Source organism: Mytilus galloprovincialis, chromosome 6 (assembly GCF_965363235.1).
Source record: "Mytilus galloprovincialis chromosome 6, xbMytGall1.hap1.1, whole genome shotgun sequence".
NCBI lineage: Eukaryota > Metazoa > Mollusca > Bivalvia > Mytilida > Mytilidae > Mytilus > Mytilus galloprovincialis.
Window position 1 is genome coordinate 3,272,265 of NC_134843.1, and position 13,840 is coordinate 3,286,104.

The 13,840-nt window shown below is 33.4% G+C and overlaps 1 protein-coding gene across 2 annotated transcripts in view; it reads right to left on the reverse strand.

Annotated features, from left to right (window-relative positions):
- LOC143078714 (uncharacterized) overlaps positions 1-8,022 on the reverse strand; it is a 45,784-nt gene extending 37,762 nt beyond the window's left edge. The window contains exons 1-2 of one of the 2 annotated variants that reach the window (XM_076253637.1): positions 7,942-8,022; positions 3,139-3,350 (exon numbers count right to left, since the gene is read on the reverse strand). In XM_076253637.1, the coding sequence (XP_076109752.1) occupies positions 3,139-3,300 (162 nt within the window). In that variant the 5' untranslated portion in view covers positions 3,301-3,350; positions 7,942-8,022. Of the gene's footprint in view, positions 1-3,138; positions 3,351-7,545; positions 7,569-7,941 lie in introns of those variants that run through there. The other variant, XM_076253639.1, reaches the window with a different exon arrangement.
- Positions 8,023-13,840: the final 5,818 nt, after the last annotated feature.

Below are 13,840 nucleotides of genomic sequence, written 5' to 3' on the forward strand. Positions count from 1 at the left end.
AATGTTGGCACAAAACGTTTATTAGCAGTATGGTCTTCGGCAAATCCGTACACAGTAATAGATGGTGGAATAATGTCGAATAGAGTTCCGGCGTAGACTAAATAAAGCCAGGGACCTAAGCAACTTCCCTGTGGTACGCTACATTCAAGTTGTCGCTCTGATGATGTTGTAGAGCTGACATTTACACGACAGCTTCGAGGTCTCAAATAGGAATCGATCCATTTAAGTGCGGTTCCATTTACACCGTACTGATATTCGAGTACTTTTATCAAAATACTATGATCTACAGTATCGAATGCTGCACTTAAATCAACGGCGATCATAGCGGTGACTTCTTGATGCTCCATCCCATCGAGTATGTCATTAACGAGTCGTAGAAGGGCCGATTCGCACGAATGGAATTGACGATACGCAGATTGGTTTATAGGAAGGAGATCATGATCTTTCACGTGTTCATTCAGTCTATATAGCGCACATTTTTCAATTAATTTAGACAGGAAAGACAAGTTGCTTACTGGTCTATAATTTGAGTAAATTAGTTCAAGACCAGCCTTTTTCAGCAGAGGCCTGACTACCGCTTGCTTCCATCTAATGGGAAGACGCCTTGACTAAGAGACAAGTTAACTAACTTTGTGATAACAGGCAACAATTCACTAAGGAACGATTTAAGTACTTTCGTAGGCAAAATGTCAAGTTCGCATGATTTACATTGCAATTTATTTATGATGGTCTTAACTTCGTCTTCTGAAAGATTTTTAAATGATGTAAATAACGGAACGTCTTTGAACAATGGTTTGTAATCGTCAAAGTCTCTCAGAGAATCACGAATTGTTTTTATTTTGTTCATGAAGAAGTCCGCAAATTTATCGGGAAGTTCGTTTTCGTTTTCAAGGGCTGGCATCGGATTTTCCGCCTTACTACCTGTTAAGTCTTTTACGAATTTATATAGCTTTTTAGAATCACCTTTAAAAGAAAGTACTTTTTGACTAAGAATGGAACCAGATGCTCCGCAGGGCAAATCTTTATGCGACCGCAATAGGTTGGAGCAAGTATTGACAAAACATTCAAGCTTGATACAGCTCTGGATCATGATAAAATAATTGACACATTATTTGTTTCTGACACAGATTGAATATGGTCTAATGAACTTAAAATTATTTTTTTGCTTTTTATCGTTATTATTAATCCCCTCAAAAAAATGTAATGAAGAAATTTTCATTTCAACTTCTGAAATCTGAAATGAGAAAAATTGCACCCCCCAATTTTTTTCACCTTCCCATTTCCCTTATAACAACAATCATCTCAATTCAAATTTCTAATGGAGTTTGCAACAATTACTACTCATTCAAATACATCATAAAATATTAAAATATAAAATGACTTATAGTCATGGTTAAAATTAACATTAACTAACACATGTAGTAACTTTTAAAATAATTTTACAGCTAATCATCTCAAGACACACACCATTTCTTAATATATAATTTTCAAGCAGCGTAGGGGAAGTAATAAAACATATTCATTTTATATAACAGTATTCTATAAATGGAATAGAGTTGCCTCCCTCACACTACTTTTAAATTGTCAAAATTGTCCTTTATCAAGAAAAAAAACCTTATTTTCCCCTTTTTATACCCCTAATTGCTAAAAGATTTGAGCCATAACCCCCAAATAACCATACCTTTGTAGTATGGAAACTTATGGTATAATTTCAGAGATTTATACAACTACAACACAAGTTATTGACAGAAAACTACAAAAATGCTAATTTGGGCCCTTTTTTGCCCTTAATTCCTAAACCATTGTGACCATAACCCTCAAAATTTATCCCAAGCTTCCTTTTGTGGTTATAAACATTGTGTAAAAATTTTATTGATTTTTATTAACTTATACTAAAGTTATTATCCAGAAACCATGCGTCTTGGGACGACAACAACATGATACCATTATACGACACAAAATTTTTTTTTGCGGTCGTATAAAAATAGAAAAATTGCATAAATTCTGTGTTTTTCATCATTTTTTGTGAAAACAGTACATATTATGACGCAAGTGTGACGTCATCAGATAAAAAACTTTATGTTTTCATTTATATTTCTTGACCCTGTGCAATTCTAAATATCATGTGCCAATTTGAAATAGTTATCAAAAGTTTTATTTTCTTGGGCCAAAACAAGGCCTTAATGCCCCTACTCCTTTGTTATTAATCTGAGTTTTTATGGTAATAAGTGTTGTGTATAAGTTTCATAACATTTGGTTCAGACAAATTTGTTGGAGAGCTGAATTCAGCAATATTTCCATTTGTAAAGGAGCATTACTCCTAAACAGTAAAACTGACGACACCTAAATTCAAACTTGATTTGTATTTTGTAATAATTAGAATTGTGTATCATTTCCTTAACATTTGGTTGAGGTTAACTTAAGTTTGAGAACAGAAACTAAATTTCATCAATTTTTCTATTTGAAATGGGGCATAACTCTGGAACGGCTGTAGTGACACAACCAAAATTCAAACTTAATCTGTTTTTTGGTAATAAGCATTGTGTATAAGTTTCACAACTGTTAGTGTGTTAGTTGAGTCAAACTAAAGTAAAAGATGGAATCCAAAAGATTCAGCAATTTTTTTATTTTTGAAAGGGCATAACTCTAGAATTGTTAAAGTGATGCCACCAAAATTCAAACCGGATTCATGTTTTGTGGTAATAAGCATAGTATATAACTTTCAAAACATTTTGTTAGGGTAAACTAAAGTGAGAGAATAGAAACAAAGTTTGGGACATACAGACAAACATAAACAAGACTAGGGTAAAACTAAAGTGAGAGAATAGAAACAAAGTTTGGGACATACAGACAGACATAAACAAGACTAGGGTAAAACTAAAGTGAGAGAATAGAAACAAAGTTTGGGACATACAGACAGACATCAACAAGACTAGGGTAAAACTAAATGCCCACTCAGTTACAGCATAAAAATTCTACAAACTTGTTTAAAACAATCCTTTTTTGAAGTATAGAGAAGACTATTTCCAATAATTTAAGTGAGTCTGCCATGTTATCAGTATTAATCTTTAAAAAACAATTAACTGACACCCTAAAGATAGTGTTGCAAGTATCTTTTGTATACAATTTCATATTTACCTGACTATTAAGCTCAATTAAATTTTCCATATTGATTGACATGTATTTAAGTGTCAGCTGACAGTCTGCATGTATAAGTGTCTGTATATACATAGCTGGATCTTGGTTTCCCTCCGTGAGAGCCAATAAGTAGGCTTTTTGGACAGCCTGCATGTCAGCCATTGTTTGGGTTCTTATTTATGATGCGTCACATACAATATTGTATTGTGTATCTGAAATATACATAAAAATCAAATATGCATTCTTAAAATAATAAGCCTTTTTTCTCTAAGAAAGTATATATAACTCTGATCAACATGAAGCTTTACATGTACAAAGACTGTGCCCCTAGCTCAGTACTCATTTTCTAGCTGGAATACTGTATGTAAAATCATTGTAAGCAGTGCAAGCCTCCTCAACACACACACACCACCAGTTTGGAATCATATTTTGCAGAACGGGTGGAATTTTCATTTTAATAGATACATGTAATAGCCTATTTGCCAATTCCCATAATTGACCCTGTAATCAGAGATCCCTTTTTTTGTTGTCTCCCTTATGAGGGACATAAATCTTATCGACAATAGAGAGCTAGGGGAAAGAACAAATTTACCTGTGCGTAATGTGAGTAACCTTTCAGTTTTTCAAATCTGTTAATTACATTAATTTGTTGTTTAGCTAAATACTACAGGTTATTTTTCATGAAAAATGAGTTAAACTTATAACTTACCATGCTTTGCATTGGCAAAGACAAATTTTGTCTGGTATGGAACCAGTCTATGATTGACAAAGGGAAGTAATTTGTTTATAAAGTGTGTAATAACAGAATCAAATTAGTAATTGGCAAATGAACTATTCCTGGATAAAAACCAGGAATGATTCCAAGTTTTTTCAAATGGGTCCGTTGACCATCAGAAGATTGGGAATTTTCATCCCAATTTGGAATTTCTATGCTTAAATCAATCTATGACAAAAAAACATTATTTTCCTGTAAACACAAAATTTACAGGCTGGTTAAAAATGTTTTCTTGTCTTGAAACATCATTGAACATGTTAATTAAATTGAAAAATCAGCATAATCTAATTAAATTTTGAGAGTACTACATACAAGTGATGGACTGTGAAACTCAGATCAGGAGATTGTGAAATTATGGTCAGGAGATTAGGACTCAGATCAGGAGGTTTTATATCAACATAATTTTTGTCGTAAATGTAACCGTATGATGTAGAAATTGTTTTGTAAAGTGTTTTTTTTCTTCAAATTTCCATCAGAATGTTATAAGTTTATATAATTATAGTACCTTTGTTGCCTTTCTATTTAAATGATATCATATTATCAAAAAAAATATTGTGAAGAATCTGTTTCTTGTTTTGTTTTTGATAATTGATTGTTCACTGCTTGCAAATAAATCATAGTGACCTTTTCTTTGTGTATATATTTGTAATCATGTCTCTATCTCCTTATAATTATCATTGGTATATGTATAGACAAATAAGAAAGAAATATGCTATAGATATAGGAAGATGTGGTGTGAGTGCCAATGAGACAACTCTCCATCCAAATAACAATTTAAAAAAGTAAACCATTATAGATCAATGTACGGCCTTCAACACAGAGCCTTGGCTCACACCGAACAACAAGCTATAAAGGGCCTCAAAATTACTAGTGTAAAACCATTCAAACGGGAAAACCAACGGTCTAATCTATATAAAATTACATAAACAAATGACAACTACTGTACAATAGATTCCTGACTTAGGACAGGTGCAAACATTTGCAGCGGGATTAAATGTTTTAATGGATCCAAACCTTCTCCCTTTTTCTGAAACAATAGCATAACATCACAATATAGAAAAACACACAATAAAATATCAATTGGTATACATATATATTTATATCATGATAATTATTAATTAATATAATAACAAACAATAACAACAGTATTGTGTGGATTTTAAGCATTATGAAAGTCCTATGTTTCTAAAATACTAGATAATAATAGTATTATTATTCAGTCTAGATTGTAAACACTAGCTGTATCTCTCAAGGAAAAACTGTTCAGGTCAGACTTACTTTATAAATTTTAATTTAATCCTTGAAAAGAAGTCTAGATTCCTAAAATAATTCATAAATTTATATATTTTTTTTATGTCTTAATACATTTAAATTCATTTTATTACCTTCCTTATATGCTTATTTGATTACAATATTATTCATTTATTTACAATTTACATTTTTGAAAGTAAAATATCTTAAAACAGGATAAATCAAAAGGAAGTAACAATTATTTTTCAATACACAAAGTTTTATTACACAATGGCAGATAGCCAGAGGTAAACATTGTTGATTACCAGTATGTTTGACACCCAAGCTGTCAAGTGAAGCCATATTATTATACATCTTCTTTGATTTACAGGTAAATTTAACACAGGTGTCAATTACGCCTGTTTACAACAGTAAGAAATTATCAAAAATGGCTGTTGAAAATTTTCATTCATGAAATATTTCATACACAGGATTTTTGTCTCCTTTACGGGAGGACAGGAGGAGACCCCTGAAAACAGGATTTATGTACTCCGGTCGGGAGGTTTACATGTATGGTGCTATAATTTCTCAGACCATTTAGTTTAAATAAGATTCTAACATGATGTTCTTCAAACGCTTTGAGTACACACCTGTGGTAAAATTTGCTTGGGCTGTTCGGATCGTACTCCCACGTCTTATGATTTTTTTATGAATGAGGTACCTGACGTTATAGAACGATAACAGAAGAATATAAGCATTTTACGGGAAAATACACGCTTGTAAAAAAACTTAATGAATGCTAGAATGTGGTATAGGCATAGATGCCAACCCCTTTTGACACAATCAGTAACAAACTATCAAATTTTCCGTATTATTGAAAAGTTTTCAGTAATCATTCATAAACTTGCATTTACCAATAAAAATTACCGACGAGTGGTTGCAAAATGATTTGCACTAAAATTTGTCGTTCAACATGTTGTCTGTAGTATGCATTCCATTTATTAATTGTTCAGATGTTCTCAACTCGTACATTTTCGTTTTGTCAAGGAGAAGTATAGAAAGGGGGAAAGCTACTTCATAAAATGCAAGTTTGCCTCTTTGGAAGTCAGTTAGTTCCCTACAATCATGACAATAGGTTGATAACTCCCGAGAAACCGGAAGCATTACATTGGTGTTTTCTAAATACCGGACCAGAACGGAAAAGTAATGATAAAAATCCGCGTTTTACAAAATTGAACAGTGATGATTGGGAATCCGTAACTATTCGACTTTGACCGTAATAGCGTAGTTTTTATCGCAAAATCGGAAAAACTACGGAAAAATCGTAATGGTTGGCATCTATGTATAGGCCATTTTTTTTAAACAAATAAGACATATACGTAAATTATCACTCAAATGCATTCACAACTATTTAAATACGTTATTGTAAATAGTTTAAGCATGTCACTATTTTAGTTTGCTCCGTTCTTTTACGCCAACTTAAAAATGTGTTTATTTATGGAAACAGCAAATATTTGCCTCCAACTAGAGCGCTTCGGTCTAACAGATTGCCTTCTTTGTCCTATTAGAATCAAAATAATTCATAAGAGCTTGAATATATCGTGATTTTACCACGGGTTGTCCCTTTATGTCGATCGCTCAGGGTAAAATATTTGTCATAAAGGGCTTAACATGCTCAACCCGTGGTAAAATCCTGATATATTTAAGCTCGCATGAATTTTTACTTAAATATGATGTTTCATTTTTGTTAATTTATACTAAACAAACCATTTTGAATGCTACAATCATGAATTTGAAATTACAATTTAAATGAAGCTTTTTGTTTGTTTCTATCATGACATTGCAATTGTTAATTTGTAGATCACCCAGAGCTCGATAAGTTTTTATTGAAATAAAAAACAACTGAATCAAACAAAATTATGTTATCAATATTGAAACTTCTATGTCATGCTATTTTTTGTTTATATGGGGACGAATTACGGTAGAAAAAATCAAAAAAAAAAAAAAAAAAAAAAAAAAAAAATTGGGAAAATTTCCCGAATTTTTCATTCTACTAATGAACTCAAAATCGTTAACTTTTTTTTCAGATCTACTTCCTGTTCCGGTTTTCTCCGCTTTTGCGCAGATATCTGTCTTGTTTGCATGAGACTTTGAAAAAATTTATATTTATCAGTCAAGTAAAATATAAGATTGGATCTCAATACAAATTCAATTTTAATAATTGTTTGATATGAAAAAACGTTACCTGATGAAAGCGTTTCTTTTGTTTACATCGAATATGACGTCACAACTTAAAGAACGTCACAGCTAATTCCCTAACAACAGAATCAAAATCGGGAACGTTACGTACGGTATTTCGGTTTCTTTTATCAACGTGATTGAATTAAAAAAATAATACATACAGATTTCGTCCCCATTCACAGGTTATGCCTGCCTCATAATACTTGTTTGAATATCAATCCAACCGTGAAAAGTAAACACAACAGTTACAAAATAAATGTAAATAAATATTAAAACTGTTTGTATAATTTCAATGAATAGAGCAAATGGAACCGTTGTGATATGTTAAATACGGCTTCGGTGGTATCTAATACTATAAATATCATGATATGGCATGTATGTGGAAATTACTTTCGCCAGTTTCGCTACCGACTACTGTAAGTGTAAGGGTTGATAATTTCCGCTTCGTGGCCAATGTCACGTACATATATTATATTTCACTGACAATACAACAAATGCTCATTTGAAATAATGAAGGCAAAAATGCCCTGTTTAAAGTCATCTGTCCCTTTGCTTACCCAATCTTTTCCTGAGGATTTTTATTGGGACTTTATTTTTTTCATTTTCGTGCAATGACTCATTAACACAAAAAGAAGTAAATCAGGGGAGGCAATCTAACTGGGCATTTATAAAATGAGGTCTTGATTTCAGAAGTGGACCTCGCAATACTGTTTAGGTATAAATACATAATGTCATTTGTGATAATTTGTACACAACCCATATTATCTAGTCTTAATATTTCACTAACAACGATAACTAACGTGAAATCTGGAGGACAATGACAGTTCATGTCACTGCTAAAAAAATCTGCCCGAAAGTTTACACCAAATCAGCCCTACTTTTTCAAGTATCTTGTCTTGGGGAGGATCCTACCTGTAAACAATCACTCTGATTCAAACAAAAAATTCTCTGAAACTCAATATGCTTGATTTCTTGTCGATTGACAACATATTTGTTACGTTTGGAGGACAAGTTTTTTCACCAGACTGTCGGAATTCCAATGGGAACCAATTGTGCCCTCTTCTAACCGACTTGATTCTTTATCAATATGAGGTTGACTTAATCTTCTTTTTCTTCTGGTATCCAGATACAGCTTCATTAATATTGAAGATTATGAACTGTTGCATGCGCGGAGTATATGATTAAAAAATATGAACAAAAATTTATCTTTAAATTTGTAGAATACTTGGTGATATTTACATGAAAGAAAACAACAAGTGATTAAAAAATATGTACATTGTTATTTATAGAAGTAAATTATGTTATGGAGAACAGTTGGTGTCAACTGATCTCTATAGGTTTCAATGGTTTGACATGCCGTACCACAACTTGTGGTAACAAGTTCCATTGGATGATTGTTTGCGGAAAGAATGACCATTTGTAGCTGTCTTTAGAGGTGGATATTTGCCGAAATGTTTGAGTATGTAATTTTCTTGTTCTAGTATCTGATGGTATGAGGACTAGTGATGGGATTGCAATAAGTCCATGGATGACCTTGTAGAACATGATAAGTCTGGGTTTGAGGCGGCGCTCAGTGAGTGAGGGCCATTGAAGTTCATTTAACATGGATGTAACACTACCGGTGTTGTGGTAATTGTTACATGCATATCTGGCCGCACGCCTCTGTACCATTTCTAGCTTATTTTTATATTCTGCTGTGTGTGGATCCCATAAACTACAGGCATATTCAAGTTTTGGTCTCACTATTGATTGGTAAGCACGGGATTTGATACTGGTGTTAGAAATTTTTAAGTTTCGCCTCAGAAAGCCAAGAGATTTATTCGCATTTGATATGATGTTGTCGTAGTGATTGTTCCATTTTAAGTTAGACTGTAGGGTTACACCGAGATATTTTGCAGATGTTACTGGTTCTAAAATATGGTTATGTAGGATGTAATAGTGTTTAAATGGTTTCTTTTTTTGTGTGATGGTTAAGATTGTGCATTTTCCTGGATGGAAGGCCATAAGCTAATCAGCCTCCCATTTAGCTGCTGCATTAAGATCTTTTTGTAAATTTGTGCAGTCTTGTTGACAAGTAATTTCTCGGTATATAATACTATCATCGCGAAGAGTCGTAATTTGCTGTGTTCGAGGTATTCTGGAAAATCGTTAATGTAAATTAAAAAGAGTATAGGCCCAAGGACGGTTCCTTGGGGGACGCCTGATGTTACTGGTGCTGTATTTGATGTTATTCCGTCTATTACCACTGTTTGCGTACGGTCTGATAAGAAAGCCTGAATCCATTTTAGAGTGTTACCATTTTAGAGTGTTTCATACAGAAACTTCTTAGGAAGAAATATAAGAAGTTAGCAATATCCTTTAACTTTACGTTCCGCTATAAAGATGATGTTCTCTCACTAAATAATATTGAGTTGACTATATATACTTGAACGAATCTATCCCATCGAACTAGAAGAGATAAAGGATCCTACAGAGGCAGTTGAGCCTGCCTCATAACTTAAATCTAAACATTGGCAATGAGGGTCGTTTGAAAAGAAAACTTTACGACAAAAGAGATGATTTCAGTTTCCCAATTGTGAACTTTCCATTTCTATGTAGCAACATTCCAGCAGCGCCTGCATACGGAGTATATATCTTCAAATTGATACGATATTCCCATGCGTGTATTTCCTATCATGATTTCCTAGATAGAGGATAGCTGCTCACAAGGAAGCTATTAAACCAAGCTATAGAGTTCCAAATGATGAAGTTGAAATCATTCCTTCGTAAAATTTACGGACGCCATCAGGATTGACCGTTACGGTTGACCGTTATGGAATAACCGTTTCACAGATGATATCGGATATGTTCCTTATGTCGTAACTACAATACCTTCCCTTTTCATGAATGTGACCTACCGAATTCGACTATATACGGGATTTGTAATAACATAAGCAACACGACGGGTGCCACATGTGGAGCAGGATCTTCTTACCATTCCGGAGGACCTGAGATCACCCCCAGTTTTTGGTAGGGTTCGTGTTGCTTAGTCTTTAGTTTTCCATGTTGTGTCTTCTGTACTAATATTTGTATGTGTCTTTTCATTTTTAGCTATGGCGTTGTCAGTTTATTTTCGATCTATGAGTTTGACTGTCCCTCTGGTATCTTTCGTCCCTATTTTTCATCAACTTGCCCAACTTTTTAAAAAATCGCCCACACTGGTTTATAAACTAGCCCCAAAAATGAATAAAGGATAAGCCTTATTTTGCTCACTTGAATATAGATCTAAAGCTGTTACGACACTATCACACTTTGGAATACGACACTACCATTGCTTTGGAATTTCATCCAAAGATGAAGAACTGGATTTTACAACACTGTATTGGATACCTACATAGTATCCTTACAAACAACGGTATATTGCTGGGGGTTCCAAGTGCTCCACGAAACCTCTTTCTAAATTATTAGCATCAGTTTTATCAGCAATCAAAGCCGGGCTTTAAAATAATTGTGAAACTGCCTATTCTGGAGGTGGCGTGAATCAGATATGGATACTAAAAAAATCCAACGATCTTTTAGAATATATACAATCTAAGACTCTTTCAACTTGCATTATTATTAAAACATTTGACTTTTCTAAACTTTCCACAAGTGTTTATCATTCCAAACTAAAAGACAAATTGAAAGGGTTGGTATTGCTTTGTTTCATAAAAAAAGAATGTCTAATGTAGATGCAACTATCTTGTCTTAAGGAGGGATAAATCCTACTTTGTAAATAATCACTCTGATTCAAACAAACAATTCTCTGTAACTGACATTATCAAGATGCCTGATTTCTTGATTGACAACATATTTGTTACGTTTGAATTGTGTTTTTCAAAAGACTGTCGGCATTCCGATGGGAACCAATTGTACCCCTCTTTTTGCCGACTCGTTTCTTTATTATCAAGAGGCTGACTTCATACAGGAACTTCATAGGAAGAAAGATAAGAAGTTAGCAATATCCTTTTAACTTTACTTCCCGCTGTATGGAATATTTTCTCTCACTAAATATTTCAAAATTTGGTGACCATGTTGAACGCATCTATCCCATCAAACTAGAGATATAGAGTTCTAAATGGTGACGCTGAAATCGTGGCTTCGTAATTTTTACAGACGCCAGCACGAGTTGTTTGACCGTTATGGAATAACCGTTTAACAATGGATATCGGATATGTTCCTCATGTCGTTACTACAATCCCCTGCCCTTTTCAAGAATGTGACCTACCGAATTGGTCTTTTTATCGGGTTTGTAATAATAAAAAAAAAGCAACACGACGGGTGCAACACGTGAAGCAGGATCTGCTTACCCTTCCGGATCACCTGAGATCCCCCCCCCCCCCAGTTTTTGGTGGGGTTCGTATTGTTTAGTCTTTAGTTTTCTATGTTATGTCATGTGTACTATTATTTGTCTGTTTGTCTTTTTCATATTTAGCCATGGCGTTGTCAGTTTATTTTCGATCTATGAGTTTGACTGTCCCTCTGCTATCTTTCGCCCCTCTTTTACAAATATACCTGTTTCGGTTTAACACAGTGAGTCAGACGCTCGTCATGACATTATAATACTTTACACATATACCTGTCTCGGCTCAACACAGTGAGTCAGGCGCTCGTCACGACATTATCCTATTACACAAATATACCTGTATCGGCTCAACACAGTGAGTCAGGCGCTCGTCACGACATTCTCATACTTTACACGACCAAAAACAACAAGGTATGGTAAGAAAAGCTTGAGTTATGAGGCAGCTAGACTCTGGAAACCCTTGGTAAATGAGGCAAGGAGCTTATTAACTTTGGCCAGTTTATTTTTTTTTATCTCCACCTGGTGTTTTTCAGAAATTTGTACCTGTATTTCTTGTAAATATTGTAACTGCTTGCTGCCACATGACTTGACATTGAGGTCTGCTGTTTCTTTTATGTTTCTTTTTTTGCAGTTATTTTATGTTTCTTTTTTTGCAATTATTTTATGTTTCTTTTTTTGCAGTTATTTTATGTTTCTTTTTTTGCAGTTATTTTATATGTTATTTCTTTGCTTTTTTATGCATTACCTGTGCCGTAGCTACTTGCAATCTTTTGCTTGTGGTTTATAGTGTTTAATTTTGCATGTGCTACTTGGATAAACATATTGTGTGTTACTATGTGCTGATATTTGATTTGTTTTAATACATATCTTGCTTAGCTTTTATTATGCATGTACTATCTATGTTTTAATATATGTATGTGCTGTCTTTATGTTTGTGTTGTATATGAATCTGATGTTACTACATGTATGTTTTGTTTATTAATATCAGTCGTTTAAAGAGCTCATAAGAGCTCATGTTCCTTGTTATTATGTATATATGCAACCCAACTTTAAGTCTTTACTTTTACTTCACAAATACACCTTTCTCGGTTACTACATACAATGACAAGAAGAATAGAAATACCATGATAATAAAACAGCTATCTCATAAACATATTTTATAGAACACTAATTTTGTAATTTCGATGCAAAATAAGACGATCTATTTCTAATATGCCGCATTTTTTTTTTTTTGCTTTCGGTGTTACTCTTTTGATGCATACAATCAATACTTGAGATTACATTTTTCACATTAGTTTAGAATGACATACCGTGCACTAAATAAGATCTGTACCTTACATATGAATTCATTGATTGATATCTATTAATCCACATTTGAAATACTCACAAACTGTAAATGACTGGAAAAACCAACGGGAATTTCCATAGCAATGATGTGAAGATCTTATTCTTTTAATTATCTTGATTTAAGTCATCGATTGATGCAGCCTATGAATGTTTTTTGCAGCTTTATAAAGTCCATAATATGAATTATTTCAGTTGTCTGTCATGACATCAGATTAGCAATTAACATCCGTAACAGATTTTAGAAATTTGTTGACAAGGCAACACATTACAAACACAAGCATCTAAAGTATAGACTTTTTATTAGGACAACTGAAATAACCTATTGCTCACATTCGAATAAAATACCTAGTCGGGTTTTATAATTTAACGAAAGGTCTCTTTATAAGAAAATATTACTCTGTGAATTTATAAAGCACCAGATCAACAAAAACTCGCGAAAGGAAGAAAACAAATATGTAAATAATCTTCATTATATCAGATAATAGATCTTCAAATTCTTCGAGAGATGTTTAATACGTCATGTCCACCAAAAACCCCTGTAAGGTTAGTTTCATTTCTTTTTTTCTAATGTGAAGTTTTATTTGTATGTAACATTCACTTTTCCGATTTTATACAATTTTGAAGCCATTGTGGAATACATGGAGCCAGATTGCTGATTAAAGTCATATTGGGATCAAACTGGTCACCTTACACACCCGAGACGAGCACGCTACCACAAGACAACCTAGAAATTAAGACATCAAGGACGATCGAAAACTAAAGAGAAAGAAAGGCCAAATGTAATA